Genomic DNA, 20,132 nt, shown 5'->3' with positions numbered 1-20,132 from the left:
ATAATGCCTGTAAATAAAAATACAGTTTGCTGTTAGCCTGCAATCTATCATCGAAATTCCAAAATACCACCTGCCCAATTATAAATTGACAATTAATGGCAGTTTTCCTGATAAAGGAAGCAGAGTGATGCATTTAACAGTGTCATGGGCTAGGGCTGTCAGAGCTATTTCCTATGTTAGGTTATCTTCATCGTGCACTTAATTTCCTGCAGCTAAACACAGTTAAAGGAAAAAATCACCAAGCAAATGGTGTAGTGGTCAAACCTGGTTGATGCAAATAAGCCTTATCAATTTGAAAATGCCCAAACTACCTCATCTAGCCAGAATCACACAGAGGGGAGGAGAGCTCCTCCACAGGGGTCAAGAAGAGAAATAAAAGGTCTTCACACAGTCTTCCTATCAAATATACATTGGTGTATTTCCCTCAGATCAAATTTTCCACCAACTGAAAACCTGCCCCATTCCTTTCAACACCATAATAAATCTAACTGCAGTCCTTCTAAATGCTGTAATGAGGGTTGGTTGTTTAAAGGTAGGTTCACAAAACCTGGTGTTAGGCTATAGGAAATTCGCTCAATGTAACTCCTCTGTCCTATGTAAATCAGATTACAAACCAGATGAATAGTGATTTATTTTGCATACACCAGATACACAATATGATTAAATCAAAAACAGATTATCCAGTCTGGCTGACTTCTGCTTTTAGCAGAAAGATTTATCAAGTTACCAAAAAAAAAAGAAAAAAAAAAAAGAAAGAAAAAGAAAGATACTAAGCAGCACACTGGAATATAGACAAGGAGGAGCCAAAGCCAAACATTTCTACTACACTTTGCATAGGTGTTTGAGCCCCATTTTCAGGTGACTACTATGCATTTGGGAATTAAACTACTGTTACACTTTCTAAGCTACTAGATGCACAAGGCCACTTGAAAAAGAGATTTGCAAACATCTTTGTCCTTAACTAGGCTACTGCGCAAAAGGTGTCGGAACAACTGCCCATATCAAGCAGGGACTAACTCTGCTCACTGGCCAACTACCACAGCATGGGGTCATCTACCCCAGATAGCTGCCTGCTAGGAGCATAAGCCACTGCCTGGAAGAGCAGGATGGTTAAGTGTGCTTCAGCACCAAAAGTAAAGCAAGTGACTTAGGAGTGTGGCTGAGACTGGGTGCCCTGCACTAAACTTATTTTTTCTATGTGGGAGTGTTCCTTTAGAAACAAAAACACAAACTAGAGAAACCACAGGGCTGCTGAAACTTTTACCAGGCTGCTAGCTTGCCCCTGCTCCGACTGTGCACCAAATGCAAATACAGTTGTAATTTATTATTTATTACCCATGTCTCACATCGGAGCAGATAGCTGCTAAAGATCCTTGTGTGGTTTCTGGAAGAGTAAGAAAACAACGATGATGCCTATATGACCACCAACTTGACAGCGGTCAGAAAAAAACAGACCTGCTTTGTATTTCACCTATGAGTTAATGTGGAGAGATTTTGCTCTCTTTTTTTCCTTTTTTCAATTTCCTGTATGACAATTGAGCAATCTGGCTGCGAGCTGTTAAAATAGATGCTGCGTCCCACCCTGGACTTGGCTGCGTTTTGCTGGCATGCCGAGCAAGTAGCTCCTCCGTGGAGTGCACGCAGCACACTGGAGTTCCTCACGCTGAAGTCTTGAAAACGGGAGTCGTCATCAAACTCCCAGATAATACTTAGCACCACTGTCCTGAAATTGCACATTCAGAGATCAATTTGCATGGGAAATATTGCATTTGTTAGCTTAGAGAGAGAACAAGGAACTACTGCTGCAGGAATGGAGATAACAAGCAGCTGGCATCGTGTCTCTGCGCATTCTGAATTTAGAATCACACGGTGCTAAAACGAGCTGGTGAAGGAAGACCATTAATAAGATGTTCACAAGGGCGTACGAATGAACTGGAAAACAGGCAGGAGAAAGCGTGGGGAGGATTAAATCAATCAAACAAACAAACAAACAAATCAGTTTACTGACACAGGCTCCCAAGCAGTCTTCAGCCTTATGGTACAGCAACCTAACACAATCAAAAGCCACTGCTATGTGGTGGCAAACCGAACCTGTTGATGCATCTAAATATTCCCATCCAGCATAAATATATAGCAGGAGAGAGAAGGAGGTTAGAGGCACTGCAGGCTCTTCCTCCTCCACTCCCCGTGCCCCTCAATTAACACTAACAAGCCCCAGGAGATGGTCACTGACACACAGCCACAAGTCCCCATTTCACTGGGTCTTGCTCAGACAATCCTGCCTTTGCTTTGTCTGAGGAACTTCCTCTGGCTTGCCATAAACACGCAAGTTTGCCATGAATGCACAGGTCAGCAAATCCGGCACTGTTGAGCTGGTGACTCTCTCATCTTAAGATAGCTGGTGCCTTTTTCCACCTTCAGAAAACCCAGATTTCTGGAGAAACTAACTTCTCCCAAGTAAGGCTGTCCTCTGTCTCACAATCTGGAACAAAATATATATTTAATTAAAAAAAAAAAAAAAAAAAAAAGCATCAAGAGCATCAGAGCATCTGGAAAGTCCAGAAATCAAAAGAAAGAAGGAACAGATATGCCGCATTTTAAAATCACAATTTTTAAGGAAATCATATGTTTCAGGGCCTCAATGAACAATTTTTGCATGCTTGAGTTTAATACTGTCATAGTCACAAAAGTGGAATCCAAAAAATCCACAAAAAAAATAAACCAGCCCATTGATGCAGGTAAAAGCCAAATGTACTTTTGCAATGGGTAGACAGGTATCCACCCATACATTCTCTGGGTGCAAACTACAGCCTCTATATGTAAAACTACATGACCCCTCGCCTGTGAGGTCAAGAACATACATGTGTATTTTTGAGGTTGAAGAGACTGCAGCTGAAGAAAACGTGGCTTCTGACGGTTTAAAAAACTTAAAGTATACAAGAATAAACAGTAGGGAGCTTTCATAAGCACCTGGAACTGGGCGTCTATTCCTGGAAGCTCCTTTTGGTGTGGTAGACCTCACACATGCCATTTGCCTGACCAACAAACCCAATCATTTCTCTTCCTCCTCCTCCCCAAAAAACTCTACATTTAATGTAAACTCAAGTGTTACAGGCAAACACACTTCTTGGATTAAACTGATGACACTTGAAATAACTACAGTGTGTTACTTTTCAATGAGTAAGGAAATGTCTCCAGGAAATTTCAGGTTGTATTTAGTCAAATACAGTGGCTAAAGAGGAAGTCATAAAAAATGTGCAAGATACTCAGAAAGCCTTCATTTTTGTGGGTGCCTATACTTTTTGTTGTAATATCAGATGATTTGGGACATGCTACTAAGTGGGTAAAAAAAAAAAAAGGGATTTCAGTTTTGGAAATCATCGCTAATCCTGCCCCCATACCAAGGGCAGAAGTCCTGTACTTCCATTTTATCTTTGACATTTTTGCCCATGGGAGATTCTGCATTACACAGCACTAAGGAGTGATGGAGAAGTATCACAGAAAGGAACACAACTGAGACAGCAAGAGCTTGAGAAACACAGAGCATTACCTGCTCATACAATAACTGCCTGGTAGAGTGCTTTTTTTTGAGCTATTTGCTACATTAACTGGAAAAGAGGGACCAAGATGGAAACTTCTTGCATTTGCATCTTGAGCGCAATGCATAAATACTGTAATTAAAAAAAAAAGACCTCAGAACTAAAAGCAAAGTGGGATTTCACAAAGCCATTGTTTGACTCTCTTTATAATGATTTACCTCCAGTAGTTTTTAAGGTAAACTTGTATATTTAGGTAACCCATTTTGGTCTGGAAATGTACGACTGCCATCACTACGCCAGGGGTTGTTCCAAACTTCCCCTGGAAATCTCTGCTTGGTCTCTAAATATTTTCTACATCCAAAGATTTGGCGCAAAGCCATGAGCAAAGCACCAAAGACAAATCCCCAGCAACCCTGGGTTACCCTGTGCAGCCTCAGCCTCAGCTGCGGTGTCAGGTTCTACCTTCCCACCTTGTCTTGCAATCCTCAGCACCCGTGTGACAAGTCCCATGCAGGAATAGAGTCACTTGTTCATAGCCCTTGAAGGGGATGTGTGAGCCCAAACCTGCTGCAAGGAGCCCACAGCCTGGGGACCAGGCTGAGCCTCTGAGCTCACAATCCTCATAAGCAACCAAGAGAAGCATGAGGCACAGAAATGCTGTGTTTCTGTTAAAGCAGGCATTATCATACTTTTGTTAGTACATATATAATATGTCATTATATATACTCTTTTCCTTCCTCTGGGACTTGAAAAGCCTAAAGCAGATTGTGCTTTAATTACAATAAATGAAAAACATCATCAATTTTAGAAACAACACAAAAAGGTAGTTTCCCCTTTAGGGTGATGCCTGCTATGAAACCCCAGGAAGGGAGACAGCACGCAGCCGACGGTCTGCCTGAGCCTCCTCCCTCCTGCCCCCAAAGAGATGGGAATGCAAGAGAGGGAGGGAAAGGTTTTAGTGATTTTCCAAGGCACGCTGGCTTTTGATGAAAATTGTACCGCGTATTCAGGAAGAGACAGAGGAGGTAATCAAATCTGGTTATCTCAAAATCATTATGAGCGAGTAGATTTTGGAGCCCGAGTTGTTTGCTGGAACCCACCCCCTAGCCCGCGTGTTTGAAATAGAACAGATGTGTAACATAACAGGAAAAAAAATCCAGCTCTGTTGTGACAAATTCTTAACCAATTTTTTTGGAAAGATTTAAAATAACAGTTTCTGTTGCGTAGGCTGTGATCCTGTTGACGTCCGTGCTCGTTTGCCCAGCACTTTCAATATACATAAAACGAGAGGTATTTTTGGTGGAAGGAAGCACGGTCAGTGTATCTGATTGGTAAAATAACTTAAAATCACGTTTCGACAGTTACTTCCAACTGCCCCAGAGCACGAGTTAATGAGATCACATGGAAACATATTGTGAACCAGGAAACATATTTTATACAAGACCAAAACAGTGGAAAAAAATGTTAAATACACAACGTAGTGGGGCTCCATTCTGTACGCTTCACCTTTCTTGTTTGTGTTAGCGCACAGGCATGCCGGGTGCCTCCTGACAGACTGCAGCAGAGTGCCTATGGGCCACTCGCTGCAATGGAAAGATAAAAGCCTGTTTGGTCAAACTCTCCTATTATTGCCCTTGAAGTCTTCAGCAAAAAGCAACCCCCGTGAGACTCAAAAGCCAACAGCTGGCCTCTCCAATGAATGCGGGCTACTCGGCACTTCTGTGGGAGAACATAAAAGGCTTTTTAAGGATTCAGGAAGGCTCTGACGGATTTGTCTGATGTTAAAAGTCTCTATCCCAGCTCCTAAAGGTATCAAGCGCTTACCTCTGGATGGCTTGGCCAGACCCAAAGGGGTTGCTACACTTCCCAGCACTGAACTGAATTGAGTCAGGGCCCCGCAGCCCTTGACTTGGGTTGACTTGGGCAATGCAGGAAGGAGGAGGAGGAGATGATGAGGAAGGGGACCACAGGACTACATGGTGTGACGTGAAGGGCCGTGCACCCCTCAATCTCAGTTTTGGGAGATGGCACATGGCAGAGAGGTGCTGGCTGGAGAAAAGTCAGACTGGCAAGTTGAGAGCCAGGGAATGTTACCAATAATTAAAACATTTCAGCTATGTTCCCTCTTATTCCATTTTCAGAAAGACAGCTTTGCTGTCAAAAGTAAGAAGCCAAGTTTACTTTTGGGGTGGAAGAGGAGAAGGGGTGGCCATTGCAGCCAGGGACTGGGAACTTTTGGAAAGTCAAACTCCTTTCCTGCACCATATGCTTCTGTGTATACAGCCTTCAGGAGACTTCAAAATAAAGACTATAACTGAGACTCAAAGTAAAAGCAATGATGCAACTCAAATTCTGGCTATTCTGTGGTGCTTCCTATCAACAATCCTCTTGTGATAAATCTATGTGACCAGTATATTGAGTATTATCAGATGACAAATAAGGTTTTCTTTTTTAAACATAAAAAATGGTGGGGAAGAGGGGGGGGAAAAATCACTGTCCAACACAGACAGGAAAAGAAGGCTGATGAGCAGCTTTTAGATGAAGTGAAGCAAAACCTGAAGTAATGCACAAAAGAACCATATTACTATTTGGTTTGTATTCACTATCTATAAAGCATAAGTGTCAAAGACCCTCTAACAGCCGCAACAATGAAACCATCTCCTTCTTCTGCAAGAAAAACATACTAAGATATGATGAACTATTCAAGTAAACCCCCAGGTTTGATGGCACCGAACTGTCCTGCTGCTTGATGAGTTTCTGAATACCCCATCTCCAGACAGCCAGGACTGCAGCTTGTCTCCTGGGAAGCAGTTGCCAGTTATAACCCATGCACAGCCAGCTCCTAGAACAGCCTCTTTAATCCTTCAAGGCTTTACTCATGGTCACACCACATCAACAACAGAGGCAAAGTCACAATATATGGCTAAGTGGAATGAACTGATGGGCAGATTTGCCAGGAAGCAGAGACAGGAAGGGGAAGGAGATAAAAAATGAAGCATGCAATAAAGATACCATCAGGACTGCCCTCTAAGTCGAGGTTCCTTACCTCATGTAGGATGTCGGAGACAGAGACTTTGGTTTGGCCCACTGGTAGGGATGCTGCGGCACAGACAGGTACTGCTCACAGAAGTTTCCTTTCCTGATGTGCTGAAAGCTGGAGAAGTCTTCTGGTGACAAATCGGCAGTTGGCGATATGGTCCCGTGATCCTCGCCAGCCGGTTCAGTTTTGAGAGTCATGGACGGCGTGTGGTCGATGGCGGTCTTCCTCGACTTGATGGGAATCCCGTCATTCATGTCGATGGTGCTGTCGGTGGTGAGGGCGTTGATGGCGGCAACGATGGCAGAGCTGGTGTACTGGTTGGTGTTCCCCAGCCACGTCTCATCCGTGACGCTCACCCGTGGTGAGTTCTGCGGGGAAGGCGTTGGGGAGTGGTGCGGGGAGTAGGAGGTCTGCCGGCCATTGAGGCTGTACTTTCTCTTGTTGCAAGGGGACGGAGGCCTCGAGTTGCGAGCCCCCAGCCAGTTCTCCTCTGTGATGCTGGTTCTGGGAGATGTCGACGGAGAGTGCCTTGGAGAACTGAGCAAGGTGCAGGCCACCATGCTGCGCTGGTAGCCCTCCTCTGTGTCGGTGGTCTTCGGAGAGACACACGGGGACTGCCACGGAGAGGTCTGGGGTGAAGTGTATGGATACGAGTAGTTGGACTCATAGGAAGATGCTTCGGAGTTGCAGCTTCTGGAAGACAAGCTACTTGCTGGACTCAGGCAAGATGGGTCTCTGTATGCCTCAATGTTCGGTAAGTTCAAAGTGGCAGTGGAAGGTGACCGCTTGGCATTTGGGATGGCCTCCTCAACCTCATCGTGGAAAAACTGGTTGTTGTTATGGTGAAGTCCCATGTAAGAAGTGATCTCAATTCTAGGGCTCTCTAGCGCTGGAGCTCCATTAGGTCTGATGTTCGGTGGCAGGTAATAGTCAGAGGCCCCACTGTCCATGTGTCCTCCATATCCAGAAGGATGGTTTGTCGATGGGACAACGGAAATGACAGGATTTGATGTCTGAAGGCCATGACATGGAGTTGACAATGAGGAATGTGCCACATTTAGAGGCATGACAGCATTTACGTTTGAAGATGTGTAATTATAGTGTTCTGGAAAAAAACAAACGAACAAGAATGATACAAGGTGCTGCACAAATGCAGTCACTTAGTAACCAGCTGTATACTTAGTATATCCAGCTGGAAAGGAGCGACATGGTACAACACAAAAAACCACAGCTCTCCTTAACAATCCAGCCCACAGGCATGCCATGCTAGGCGAGAAGCTACAGACTAGCTTCTTTGAAAATAGCACTAATTGAACCATACAAGACAAGCATCTTGGGAGGATGCACATGGACTGAGTTTGTCTCAAGGACACTCTTCTTATGTGAAACTTCACAGCAAAAAACTGAGTCTTCTAACAACATTGCTTCAGCATTCAGAGACAGCAATGCTGCCCAGGAGATGTGCTTTTATGTAAGTGAGCCTAATTCTCTCCCTGAAAAGTTGGAATACGCAAAAATAACAGGACAAAAAACAAAAGTGGAGGCAGACTAAAGCAAAAATCATGATCAACTGCATTTTGTTACAAAAATTATACAAACCAAAATTTCCATTACAGTAAGTTTCCAACTGGTTCCAGTTAACTAGGATTTTGGAACAAGACGGATCTATTGACCTGCTCTGGTTTCTGGGACCACTTATCCTCTAGCCCAATTGGCAGAGGCCAGGTGAAGGATAAACAAGGATGTCTCACTACTCCATGACAGCCGCAGTTCCACTGAAATTGCTGGTTATTGAGCACACCACATTGAATGCTGCCAGCAGTGCGCTCTTGGCCAGTGGTCTAACCATTTAACAGCTGCAGGTATACAAAAGCAATAGCAGAGCTGCACAGCCAGCGTGGAAAACCTGGAAGGTGACAGATCACATCACAGACTTGTGCTGATGGGCCCCTTGACCCAGCACAGGGGAACAACCCCACCTTAGCATGCCTCCACCCGTTGCGCTGCGGGGACCAGCATCTCAAAGCTGACCTTCGCCGCCTTGCCTCACTGCTGGCCTGCTGAAGGGACTCCTTCAGCTCTGCTCACCCTCCAGAGGGCTGCATATGTGTCTCTCTGCTATCTGGACACATCAGTGGGCTGCATCCAGGGCAATGTGTCCCTGGTGCTGTGAGCAGTGATGAGATCAGGAGTCATCCTACCCATGCTTTCTGATAGATGGAGGCTCTGCATTACCAGCACACGAGCCTGAGGCCCTAATCATAAAATCATAGAACGGTTTGGGGTGGAGGGAACCTTAATGATGATCCAGTTCCAAACCACTGCCATGGGCAAGGACACCTTCCACTAGACCAGGTTGCTCCAAGCCCCATCCAACCTGTCCTTGAACACTGCCAGGGATGGGGCAGCCACAGCTTCTCTGGGCAACCTGTGCCAAGGGCCTCACCACCCTCATGATGAAGATTTCTTTTTTTTCAAATGTCAGTACCTCTTGCCCTACTGGGCAAAGAGAGCAAAACCTTTCTATCAGGGGCAACAGCCGCTGAACTTCTGAGTATTGGTAATGCTGTTCTGCAGGTTCCTCTCAGCAGGATAGAAATGCACCCAATTCCAGCCCCAAGCTATGCTTGCGGCACATCAGTCTTCCCTGAAGGTGTATCACAGCAGTGGCACTTTTCCTGGAGGACAGAGGTAAACTCTTTGTTCCCCCTAGCCACAGCCAGGCGAATTGTCCTCTTCCCTCCCAGGAGGCAAGTACCCTTGGCAGTCACCCTTGCCCACCTTCCCTAGGGAGATAAGGAAAAGCTGTGGTAATTACTGCATCTGTTATTCCCAATGGGTGCTACAAATGCAAACGAGCCTCTGAGCTGGCACCGCCAGCGCAGCCGGCTATTCTCTTTCTTTTGTTTATCAGCTCAGCCCTCTCTGGTGTCATCCTCCAGCGATGCCTTTCTCGCTGGCAAGGACTCCAAGGCAAACGGTACTTAGAAAAAATTAATGTGCTGTCGCAGCTCCACAGCAACTCTGCAATGTTCCAGCTGATGTATGTCATGTCAGGTAACAGTCAGGAACGATGAGCAACACCACCTTTTGAACTCACTCTATAGTCTGCCTTCAGAGACGAGCCGTTTACTGAAGAAGGGTCATTAAATTACACCAGAGTGTGCCAAAAATAAAACTGGATTATTCAAAACATGCTGCAGCTTCACACTCTATTCCAACACCATGGCAGGCAGGAACTATGGAGAAAGAGGTGATACTCTGACAAGGATAATCCGACTGCAGTGGTCACAGCAAAACGCAGATCTGCCTGGAGGATCAGAGTCCCCCTCCTTCCAAAATTAGCCCCCTTTCATTGCTGCCCTGCCACATGGCCACATCGCTCAGTGTCACTACAATCACCACCACTTAATTCCCTTTCAATCTTCATGGAAACAAAACCCCAAAGTGGTACAACAGTTGTAAGACCTCCTCAGTTGTAGAAATTAGCTCAGAGAAAGGGTCTGAGCATCACCTTAAAGGCAGCTTCAACCCCTTCTCTGCTTCCTCCAGCTCTAGAGGAAGATGATGTCCTTGGCACCATACTGCTGCTTGGCCAGGCTCTTCCACAGATGCACCATGGACCCTTCCATAGCCTGCTGGCCTGGTGTGTAGGAGATGGCATTGGTGACACGGCACAGCTGGGTGCCGCCTCCAGCCTGTCCCCACTGTGGAGCCAGGCACCTCTGGCAGAGGACCACAGGCTCTGCAAGCTGCCCAGGCTCTGTGCCCATCAGGTAGGCTTTGCCAACAGGTGCAACAACAGCATCTGCTGACTGCAGCACTGGTGTCTTTAGATCTTTTATTAAAAATAAATAGGGATAATTATTACCTGTGTGAAAAGTTCTGTGAACCCAGCAGTTCTCTTAAAATCTAATGCATGACTCGGGTGAAATTCAAACACTGAATTCTGCTGGAGATGTGCAGCCCAGGCTGCACAGGCAGTATAAAGGATTAAGACCAGCCTTTGGAATCCAATTTGAAAAAATCAAACTAAATTAAAAGACAGCCTCAAGTGCTCCAAGCAACGAGTCTGCCTGATGCACATGTTAAGGAACAGCCTCTTTTAGAACTATTATGCACAAAAAGTCAACTTTTAAAGGGCCAAGAAAAATACCATGTGATACAGCTTCTCACACAAGAGTACTCAACGTTGAAGAAGTGAGATCCAAAGCCCTGAAAATGTATTTAGGCATCCTGAATTTTCAGGTAGCGTGCAAAAAGTATGCCCACCAAATACAAAAGCCCCAAAGCCAGAACTAGGAACAGGACCGAGTCCTTGGTGTGTGAGCTAAAAACCACCAGCTACAATTTCTGAGAAACACATTCCTCTTCAAAATTTCCAGATTTACAAAAGTAATCCGATGCACACTCATGGTCAGCACTGTTACACGCTGATCTTCTCCTCAGCAGGGTGAATGAGACACGTAGAAATAAAATGCCTATCTTGAGGGATGAGAGATGGAGGTGGCTACAAAGGCATGAAACTGCCTCACAGAATGCAGCTGTGTAAGGAATTTCAACAGCGCTATTAGGGACAAAAGGATGTAACGCTTTAACATGGAGTTGCTGTCATGACCGTGATCCATAGAGGCCCCCAGAACCCGTGCACTTATTACTTACTACCAAGACACTGTCAGCAATGTATTTTGTTATCTTGAGCCAAACCCCACTATCAGATAGACCAGTGCAGGTCTGCAACAGTTCTGTTCCAACAAACCCCCTTACTTACATTAAGTATAACTAGGACAAGAAATTGGACGCCTTGATTTGTGAGCACCTCTTCACGTATTACATTTCACTTTGGGACAACATGAAAAATTCACACTCACTCCCTCCCTCCCCTCGCTGATTTCACAGAGCAAAGGTTTTACTCCTTTCTATCATTAAAGGCTGATCCTGCAAGGCACGGGGCACCATCAGCTTTTATTTACATTCTTTAAATAGGAATGCTGAACACCTGCAGCTCAGAAGGGCTTCAGAAAAAGGGAGGGCTACTTTACAGTTTTAAAGATGAAGCCCCATCCAGGTCTGTTTAAATTCATGCTTTCAAAGCTGCCTGATGGAGTTCGGTACTTTTCTCACTAGGATTTTGACACTTAATTTGCTCAGGCTCTTCCACTTTCCAGGTGTCTATAATCACCAGGACACACCTGAGAAGATTGGTGTGAAACTCTTAAAACCGCATTTTTCTAAAACCCGTGAAGCTCCTAACATCTATTTGGACTCCGACAACGTTATCAGAGATCTGGGCAATCGGGGAGCATTTCCAAGGGGGGGCACTACACCTTCACCTGCATCCTGGCAGGCTGTGGTATGCTAGCAAGGACTTGGGAATCTGCTTCAGTTTAGTCAAAGGATAAAGCACAGACACAGGGAGAGCCTTACTCTGAGGCTGTGTTAAATCACATACTTGCATGAGTGCTTTTTATGGTGATCTCTGATGCCATAGCACTCAACCTCGTGCCAGGAAACAACTTTCTCTGTGTGTCAATTCCAGACTTCTTGTGCCTCATTCCCCCACCTTAAGTACTCTTAAAGTCATAAAAAAGAGAGAGAAAAAAAAAAAAAAAAAAAAAAAAAAGAAGGCAGCCGGGATGAGACACCAGAGTTGGAAACCGTCTGACTCGTGAAAAATCCAGGCCCGTTATTTTTATTTATGGATGACCTTCAAGCTAAACCCTGCGCCTAACTAGCTCCAGCTCCCGGGGGAAAAGGGAGGGGTGGGGAGATGTGGCGTTTGAACCGGCCCATCTCAGTAACGGGCTCGACCCAGAACCCCCTGTTCACCCTCCAGGGACTCGGGGGGCAGTGAGAGCGGGGCGAGGTGGTAGCCTCCTGCAAGTGTCGGGCAGCCGGCCGGGGGAGGGGAGGGGGGGGATGGCCGTGCGGGCGGGCAACGCGGCGGTTCGAGTGCTCAAACAATCCCCAAGTTTCACAAATCAGGCACCGGCTGCCTCTGGAGTTGTTCTCTCTTGAAGGCTCGCCCGGGTGCTGCCAGGGCACGGCGGCGGACAGTGCCGGCCGCCGAAGCACTGTTTCACTCCCTGCCGCCGCGGTTCCGCTAGTCGCTTCCCAGCGCGGCGTAGACGAGAAGCGCCGACCGGGACTGGGCCGACCCCCCCGGGTGGGACTGCCAGCTCTTCCGCCCCGGCCGGGGAGATAACATACCCCGTCCCGAACCGCAGGAAATTCCTCCGCCAGCCCTCCCGGAGGCGCCCCGGCTCCCCCGCCGCGACCCACCTCCGCTGCTACCCTCATCGCTGTGCTTGAACTCGAAGAGGAAATCGAAGTCAAACTCTTGCTCGGCCTCCACGCCCGTCATGGCTCCCGCCGCTCGCCGCGATCCCCGCCACACTCTGGCACTCAGGCAGCGGCGCAGCCCCCGGCCCGCCCCGTCGGGTCCGCCCCGTCGTGCCCGGACACCTGCTGCCGGCGGGCCGGGCCGAGCTTCCCCTCGGCGGCAGCGGGCTGCCAAGCCCCGGCAAGGCGCAGGACGGCGGTCGCTGCGGGCGGTAACGTGACCCCGGCCCCGACGGCCGGCCTATCTCGCTGCCGCCGCCGCCTCTGATCCGCCCTCCCTGCTGCTGTTGATGTTTCCGGGTCGATGCAAACAACCGCGGTGCCCGGCCCCCCCGCCACCCGCACTTTCCCGTTCGGCTCTGCCCCTACAGCGCAGCCTGCGTGCTGCGGGGAGCACCTCTCAGACGGCGGGGAACCACCAGAGGCGACCCCGGACCACCGGCTCTCCGGGGTGGAGATGAGAAGGCTGGGAGGAGTCGGGCAGTTGGACTTCACCTGCTCCCCCCAGGTGGTAACCAACTGCCGCAGGTGCCGAGCTCCCGGTAAAAGGAGCGGGGCAGGAGCGGCTCTTTACACCTTCGGCCGGGGGACTTCGAGAGTGAAAGGGAGGGGAGCGGCTCTGCCCGCCCGTCCGGGACACCGGCTTGTCCCCCCTCTTCGTTGAGGAAGCTGTTAAGGCTTCCTCCGGGGCTCCCCACCGCGCCGCGCCTGCGAGCCAGGAGGCTTCGCTTTCATTTATTTATTATTTATTTTATTTAGTTGCAGCACCCACTAGTGCCAGCTGCTATAAAAAGCGCATTAAAGTGGGACTCGTAACGTTACCGGCTGCCTCCGTGCGCCGGGGAGCGAAAGGTGCTTGCTCCGAGACCGCACACCGAGGACGGGGGGGGGTTCCAAAGGACCCTGCGGACAGTGACATGCGACGGGGCTGGCACCGTGCTCCCCTGGCCCCCTGCCTGTCCCACTTTTACGGGTTAAAAGTCAATTAGGGAAAACTAAATCGGTCTCTGTTTTTGTTCAGAAATGCACTTCTGACAGATTTGAAAGTCTTTGCCAGGTAAAGGGCCTCCCCTCCTAGACCTTGAGCTCCCTGAGCTTCAGGCCGTATTTCAAAAGGAATATTTTTTTTCTAAGCGTTTGGTTATGGAAACGGTATTCCCTTATAAACTCAGGGAATACCATTTTCCAGGCGCATGGCTGAAATCTCCGTTACAAAGTGCCAGGAAAACACATTTTTTTTCCATCAGAGCCCGTTATGCTTTCCTCCCCCCTCCCTCCACCCCGCCGGGACGAGCCGCGCTGCAGTCTCGCCTCCCGCAGGAGCCGGCAGGCACCGGCAGCGCCCGGGACTGACGGGGCACCCCCGGGTCACGCAGGACCGCTCGACTTCGAGGTGCTACCCCGGCGGGGCCCGGGTCTGCTTTGCGGCGGCGGTGAGGCAACCGTGGGGCTGCCCTCCGTCCCCCCGCTAGCAGCCGCTTCCCCGACGTGTCGGCGCGGAGTCACCATAGTGTACGAAACGCCTTGGCAGCAGTGAAACCCCTCCGCATGCGACTGCCGGGGCCCTGCCCTCACAGAGAGGCCGAGCATCCCGCTTCACCCGCATCCCCTGCCCCGACGGCGGGAGCTGCTGCGCCTCCCGCTGCCTGCCCTGGCCTACTGGAGGGACAGCCGCCTCGCCGCTGGCTTACCCCCCGGCCACCTCTCCGTGCTGGACTGCTCTCTGCTCCCCATCTCCTGCTGGGGCTCCCCAGAGGGGAGATGAGAAGCTTCCCGGTACTCGCTGCTCTTGCTCCTTTGCCTCTCCTGTGTCTGGTACCTGCTAGAGGGTTGAATTGTCCAAACTATTTACGGACAGCTTGATTTGCCAGGGCTATAAATGTTAGTGCTGTCAATGAAATATTTCGACTGGCATCCTTCCCTTGGAGACAGAGGAAAGATGTACTACGGAAAGGCAAAACCGAAGTGATGCCACATGTGAGGATGGAATAACAACGTCCCGCCAGTTAATAAGCCAGTTTAGAACTGGGAGAGTGCCATTAAACTAGGGAAAGTGAAATGAATGGGGTGGGGAGGAAGGGGATGTACCCCAACAGGGCCATCCCCCTGCCTCCAGGTGCCGTTGTGCCACCCACTGACAGACCCACCAGCCAGACCCGCGGTTAACCTGAGTTGCCCGGATCTCCTGGTCTCCACGCAGGTCCAACGAGAGACCCAGCGGCCGGGCTGTTCTAGCTGCAACCCTGCAGCCTGAAGGAGTATTTAACTTGAATGCGGTATTCTCAGAGGCAAAGGATTCCACCCCTCGCTATGACCCACAGATGAAACCGGGGTCCTCCCACCGGGACACTTTGCAGGAATGTCTTCCCAGGCTCAGCCAGCTATGGAGTATTTTCTTTGATTGTCGTAGTTTGGAAATCAAGGGGCACCTTAATCTGCAGGCAGCAATCCTGACTTGCAGGGCTCCCCTACGTGTTTCCTGGATTGGGTCACACTTTCTGGCTGGCCTAATTTTTTTAGTCCTTTACAAAATACATCAACAGGGAAGAGAACTAGCGACGAGGGCTAGCGACATTTTAACACGGGCATCAGAAATGGCACAGAAATAAAGGGGGGGGGGAGGGATCCCTCCGCTTTTGACAGGAGGCTCCAGCACTCTTTACGTGTCAGTTGCCTCTGGGTGTAATTTTTACAAGTTAGGGGATTCAGTGCCCTTGAAGACCAGAACTCTGGAAACGCCGTGCGTGCAGCCCTTGGAAGTCCAAGCGTGCAAAAGGCACGCAAGCCAATGCTATTAAATAAAACGTAATTAACTTCCATCCCAAAAGGCGCTCGCATGCTCCAAAAGCGGAGCCGCACTCACAGCCACGCTCGTAGCTTTTGCATTGGCAGGGTCCTGTCAACTGAAATGAACCCCTGGAATGAAAACATCTGTGTTAAAAGATGGGCCCTGAGCGCCCGTCCTGCTTCCCGGGGACAAACCCATAGAAGGGAGCCCCTTTGTTCCACGCGGCGGAATAAACACTGCGGACATGGACGGGACCCTCTGGCCCACTTCTCCACACCTTCCTCTTTCCGCGCCGTGTGGGCTCGCTGTGCCCTGCCCGAGGCCGGCAGGCCATGGTAGCCCCAGTGTTGTCCCAAAACTCGCTCTACATCACCAGCAGCAGCAGCAGCAAAGCGGCGGTACCACCAGATCGGAAGGAAACTTGGGACCCCGGGAGCAGCCGGGGGAGTGGCGAGGGGGGGAAGAGGAAAGCAGGGGGTGCCCCCCCCCGTCCTGCATCGGGGGCCGGGAGCTGCCCCGCAGCTGAAGCGGCGGCGCGGAGGTGATGCGGGGCAGCTGCCTGCGGGGTCCCGCTTCCGGAGCGCGGTGCTGCCTGAAGGCGCGGGCATGGAAAGAGAAGAGCTAAAGTTTCGCCGGTGGGCACAGCCGTGCTGGGAAACGATGCTCCAGGGACAGAAATATGTCCCGACTGGCACAGGAGAGACTGAAGCCGGCCCCGGCTCCAAAGGCCAAACGCTGCCCCTGGCAGGACCAAGCTCAGTCCGGAATCCACTAAAACGCTTCCCAAGTCCCTCGCCCGCGTCCTTCTTTCTCTCTCTAAACTTTGCCGCTGTGTTTTCAGAGCACTTTTCGCAGCAGGATTACTATGGGTCATCGAAAAAAGTGGCGACAGGCAGCCAGGGTGGCGGAGCAAGCATTCCTCCGGTCCCTCAGGGGTGCGGGGGACCCGGGGCGGCGGAGCCCCGCAGCCGACCGTGGCGTGCCCGACTGTTTCGGTGCGCTGGGGAGGGCCGGCCGCTGGTACAGCGCCTAGGACTGCCCGGGACCCGTTTTTTTTAGTAGGCTCCCTCATTTCCCAAGAGCCAGGGATGGCTGCAGTTACAGGGTGTATTCTGATCTCCCCCAAAATCAAACCGGGGCTGCGAAGGGAATCCCCGAGCCGGCTCCCAGCGATTTCCCCTGACCGGACCCCAGGCTCCCTCGTAGCCCCGAGCTGGCGGCGAGGAGCGATGCCACACCGCTGCCGCGCTGCCCCGCTGGGCCGGGACGGGCTGGTACCGGGAAATCTATCGGGAGCGGGCCCAGGCCCGGCGGGAGCCGTCCGGGAGCGGTGGCGCTGCCGAGGCGGCACCGTGCGAGAGGCGAAGGAGACACCTATTGGCAACCGGCCGCCAGCAAACCTCCGGCCGCCGCGGGGAAACACCGGGGGACACCGCCGCCCGCCCGCCCGCCACCCGCCCGCAGCGCCGCCCGTTACCTTCCTCCGCTGCCTTCATGGTGCTGCCGAGCTGGCGGGCTCCGCGCTGCGGGGCAGCCGCCTGCCTCTCTCTCTCGCTGCCTGGGTCCCGCGACGACGGCGCGGAGGCAGCCGGCGGGGCAGCGCTTGGCATCCACCCGGCGGGGCAGCGGAACCCCGGCGCCGCGTCCCGGGCCGCTGCCGGCCCCTCGCCGCCTTGCCCCGCACCCGCGCCCCCCCGCCCTCCTTCACGCCCCGGGGACCGGTGCCGCGCCGCCCCCGGCGTGGTAGCCGCGCCCGCGGAGGCACAGGAGCTCGCCGCCGCCGCCGCCCCCCCGGGCCCGGGGCATGGAGAGGAGGGCGGGTGTGCGTGGGGACTTCGGAGGCACTGCCCGCTCCGCTGCGGCGGGACGGGGCGGCGAGAGCTACCCGCCCGCCGGGTGCCGCAGGCGGGGGACGGGGGTGAGGGAGTGTGCGGAGCGGGGAAGTCTCGCTCTGACGCAGGGCTGCGCGCCCGGCGCCGCCTTTTTAAAGCTGGAAAACACCCCCCCACCTCCCTTCCCCTCCCGGCCCCTCTCCCCGCCCCTGCCCCGTGATGTCAGCTGGGCCCCGGCCCCGCCGCCGGCTGCCGGCCAGCGGTAGGCGGGCACCGGCGGGCACCGACGGGCCCCGGACGCCGCGCCACCCTGCTCTCCTTGGGGACACGGAGGCCGCCCGGCCCCCGGCCCGCCCAGCGCCGGCCCCACCGCTGCCTGCGGGGTCCCCGCAGCCCGCGGGAGCCGGGTGCCCTCCTGCGGGGGAGCGGGTGGCGCGCCGGGGTCGCAAAGTGAAGGAGGGGATGGAGGGGAGACGGGGGAGAGAGGGACGCAGGCAGGGAGGGAAGGAGGGAAAAAAAAAGGAAAAGCGAGGCAGCCTCGCATGCTGAAATCATTATGTAAAAAATCGCAGGCTTCCCCCGCTGTGGAAATTTGGAAAAGAGCATCAACTGGCAGGCGAGAGAAAGGAAAATCCCATTCTGCTAAATTACTAACAGACCCGGTGGACTCGGTTGCAGTCGCTCCAGATTTATTATTATTGTTTTATTTATTATTATTCTGTAAATATCTCAGCAACCCACTTGTATCTCATCACTTCGTAGCGGGGAAAGGAGAGATTTCCAACCCACAGCGGCTCCTCCTCCCGCCTCCTACCTCCGGGATGCCCCGTCCCGGCCCCCGCCGCGGCAGTGACACCCCGACACGGGCCGGAGCCGCCGGGGTGAGGGATGCTGGAGGGGCCCCGCCGCTTCCAGCCCCGTTGCCCGTTCCCTGCACTCGCTGTTCGCCGTCCCTCTGCCCCCACAGCTGGCAGGAGGGGGCCGTGCTTTCCTGTTGGAATTGGACGGCGGCGTGCTGAGCGCTGGGGTGGTTTTATGCGTATCTGGTGTGTGTGAAGAAAAAAAATAATAAAATCATAAATCTAGTGCCTGACACCCATATGTGGTTGAAAATAAACCCAATATAAACGAAATACAGCCTGCTCCTGGGGAACAGGAGGCCGCGGCTGATCCTTCGGGGCGAGATCCTCCACTAAATCATGGTGGAAGGCAGTCCCCACCAAAGCCAGGAGCTCAGCCATCCCCCCGACACCACCGGACCCTGCTGTCCCCTCAGGTGGGGAAAAAAACAAAACCGAAAGGGGATGCTTTTACTTCAAGCAAAAACCGAGTGGGAAAGAAGAGGGAAAACCCCTCAACCCCCAAAGCTATCGTTCCCAGTCTTGAAGTCTCTCCTAAGGCACCAGGTGAAGGGGAGCCTGGACGTGGCAAACGCGGAGCGACCGCGATCTCGGAGCGTGATGGGACCCGGGCCCCGCTACACAGGGGCGCCGCCAGGGGGCGCTGCTGGGAGGGGCAGGCACAGGGCGGCACGGCAGCGCCTCCCCCCGACGGCGCGGCCCCGGTGCAGCGCTCGGCGCTACCGGCGGGGAGGGGGTTGCGCGGGGCCGTTTCCCACTGCCCGGTAGGGGCTGAGGAGATCCCGGCGCCTTCCCGGGAGGCCGGAGCGGGGGTGAGGCGCGGTGCGGGCGGGAACCGCACTCCCCCCGGCGGGACTCTCCTTTCCTGCCCGCCCCCCCGCTCAAATGACGGAATCCCCCGTCTGTTTCCTCCTGTTTAATGCCGTTGCCCGGACCACCGTGGCGCCGCTCCAAGGCCCCGCCAGCCGGCGCAGGCAGACGGCGGCGGCGGCGGCGCAGCGCGGGGCCTGCGGCCGCCCCTCGCCCCTAGACCCCGGCCCGGTCCCAGCCCCGCCGCTTCCCCGGCCCCACAGTCCCGGTCTACCGCCCCGGGGCCGCCCGCCGCCGCCCCGCCTCTGCCCGCTGTTACTCTTCCCATTCCCTTGCGCCTCCCTCCCGCCTCCCCAAGTTTGTTTACAGCTGCTACTAGGAGAGACTGTTACACGGAGCTTATTTTGGGAGCTGGTGATGACTAACGAAGTTAAAAGGAGCTTAGTACAGAAAACAACCTTATTTTTAGACGGCTGTTGTTTCGGTGGATCATTGTAGCGAGTGCACCCTGGCCGTTTTTAAAAGCCACTTCCCAGATGCCAAGTCCTTTCTTCTGTGCTGTCGAAAAGGTGAGCACGCCTGGCCGGCCCCTGCATTGTTTGCTTTGTTTCCCTGCGTCTACTGGCTAAACCCTTCCCAGAATTGCTGGGGCTACAATTGGCTTTAATTAATTTGGCCTTAATTAATTAATAAAGTTCTGACACACAAACCTACAACTCCTTCCACAGAAAAGGAGAAAGAAATAAAAATGTTACGGAGTATTTGGAGCAGTTTACAGTGATCTCCAGCCGTGGGTCAGCAGGCACTTGAAATTGGATCCCCCTTGCCTTTTGGGACAGCTAACTCTTCTGCAGGACTTCTCCCAGGTGGAAGGGGAAGGAGGAAGGGCTCTGGGTTCCTCTTCATCTCTGGCAGTCCCCT

At 52.3% G+C, this 20,132-nt stretch overlaps 1 protein-coding gene and 1 long non-coding RNA gene across 7 annotated transcripts in view; both read right to left on the bottom strand.

The window, feature by feature from the left end:
• The window catches only part of NFATC1 (nuclear factor of activated T cells 1), a 116,301-nt gene extending 98,622 nt beyond the window's left edge, over positions 1-17,679 (bottom strand). For 2 of the 6 annotated variants that reach the window (XM_061449629.1, XM_061449628.1), the window contains exons 1-2: positions 17,187-17,679; positions 6,586-7,684 (exon numbers count right to left, since the gene is read on the bottom strand). In XM_061449629.1, coding sequence (XP_061305613.1) covers positions 6,586-7,684; positions 17,187-17,319 — 1,232 coding nt within the window. In that variant the 5' untranslated portion in view covers positions 17,320-17,679. Of the gene's footprint in view, positions 1-6,585; positions 7,685-11,350; positions 11,493-12,861; positions 13,134-17,186 lie in introns of those variants that run through there. The other 4 variants (XM_061449624.1, XM_061449626.1, XM_061449625.1 and 1 more) reach the window with 3 other exon arrangements.
• A 530-nt stretch (positions 17,680-18,209) lies between these two features.
• Positions 18,210-19,834, bottom strand: LOC133266436 (uncharacterized). Its single transcript, XR_009742409.1, has 2 exons — positions 19,670-19,834; positions 18,210-18,584 (listed from the first exon to the last, which is right to left on the bottom strand). It is a non-coding gene; the product is annotated as an uncharacterized LOC133266436 (long non-coding RNA).
• Between the last annotated feature and the right edge of the window lie 298 nt (positions 19,835-20,132).

The sequence above is a fragment of the Pezoporus flaviventris genome, unplaced genomic scaffold (genome assembly GCF_033815535.1).
Source record: "Pezoporus flaviventris isolate CSIRO_AGI_PZ_B2104156 unplaced genomic scaffold, CSIRO_AGI_Pfla_v1 ptg000007l, whole genome shotgun sequence".
Lineage (NCBI taxonomy): Eukaryota > Metazoa > Chordata > Aves > Psittaciformes > Psittacidae > Pezoporus > Pezoporus flaviventris.
Note: the sequence above shows the minus strand (reverse complement) of the source record. Positions and strands in the feature narration are given on the sequence as shown.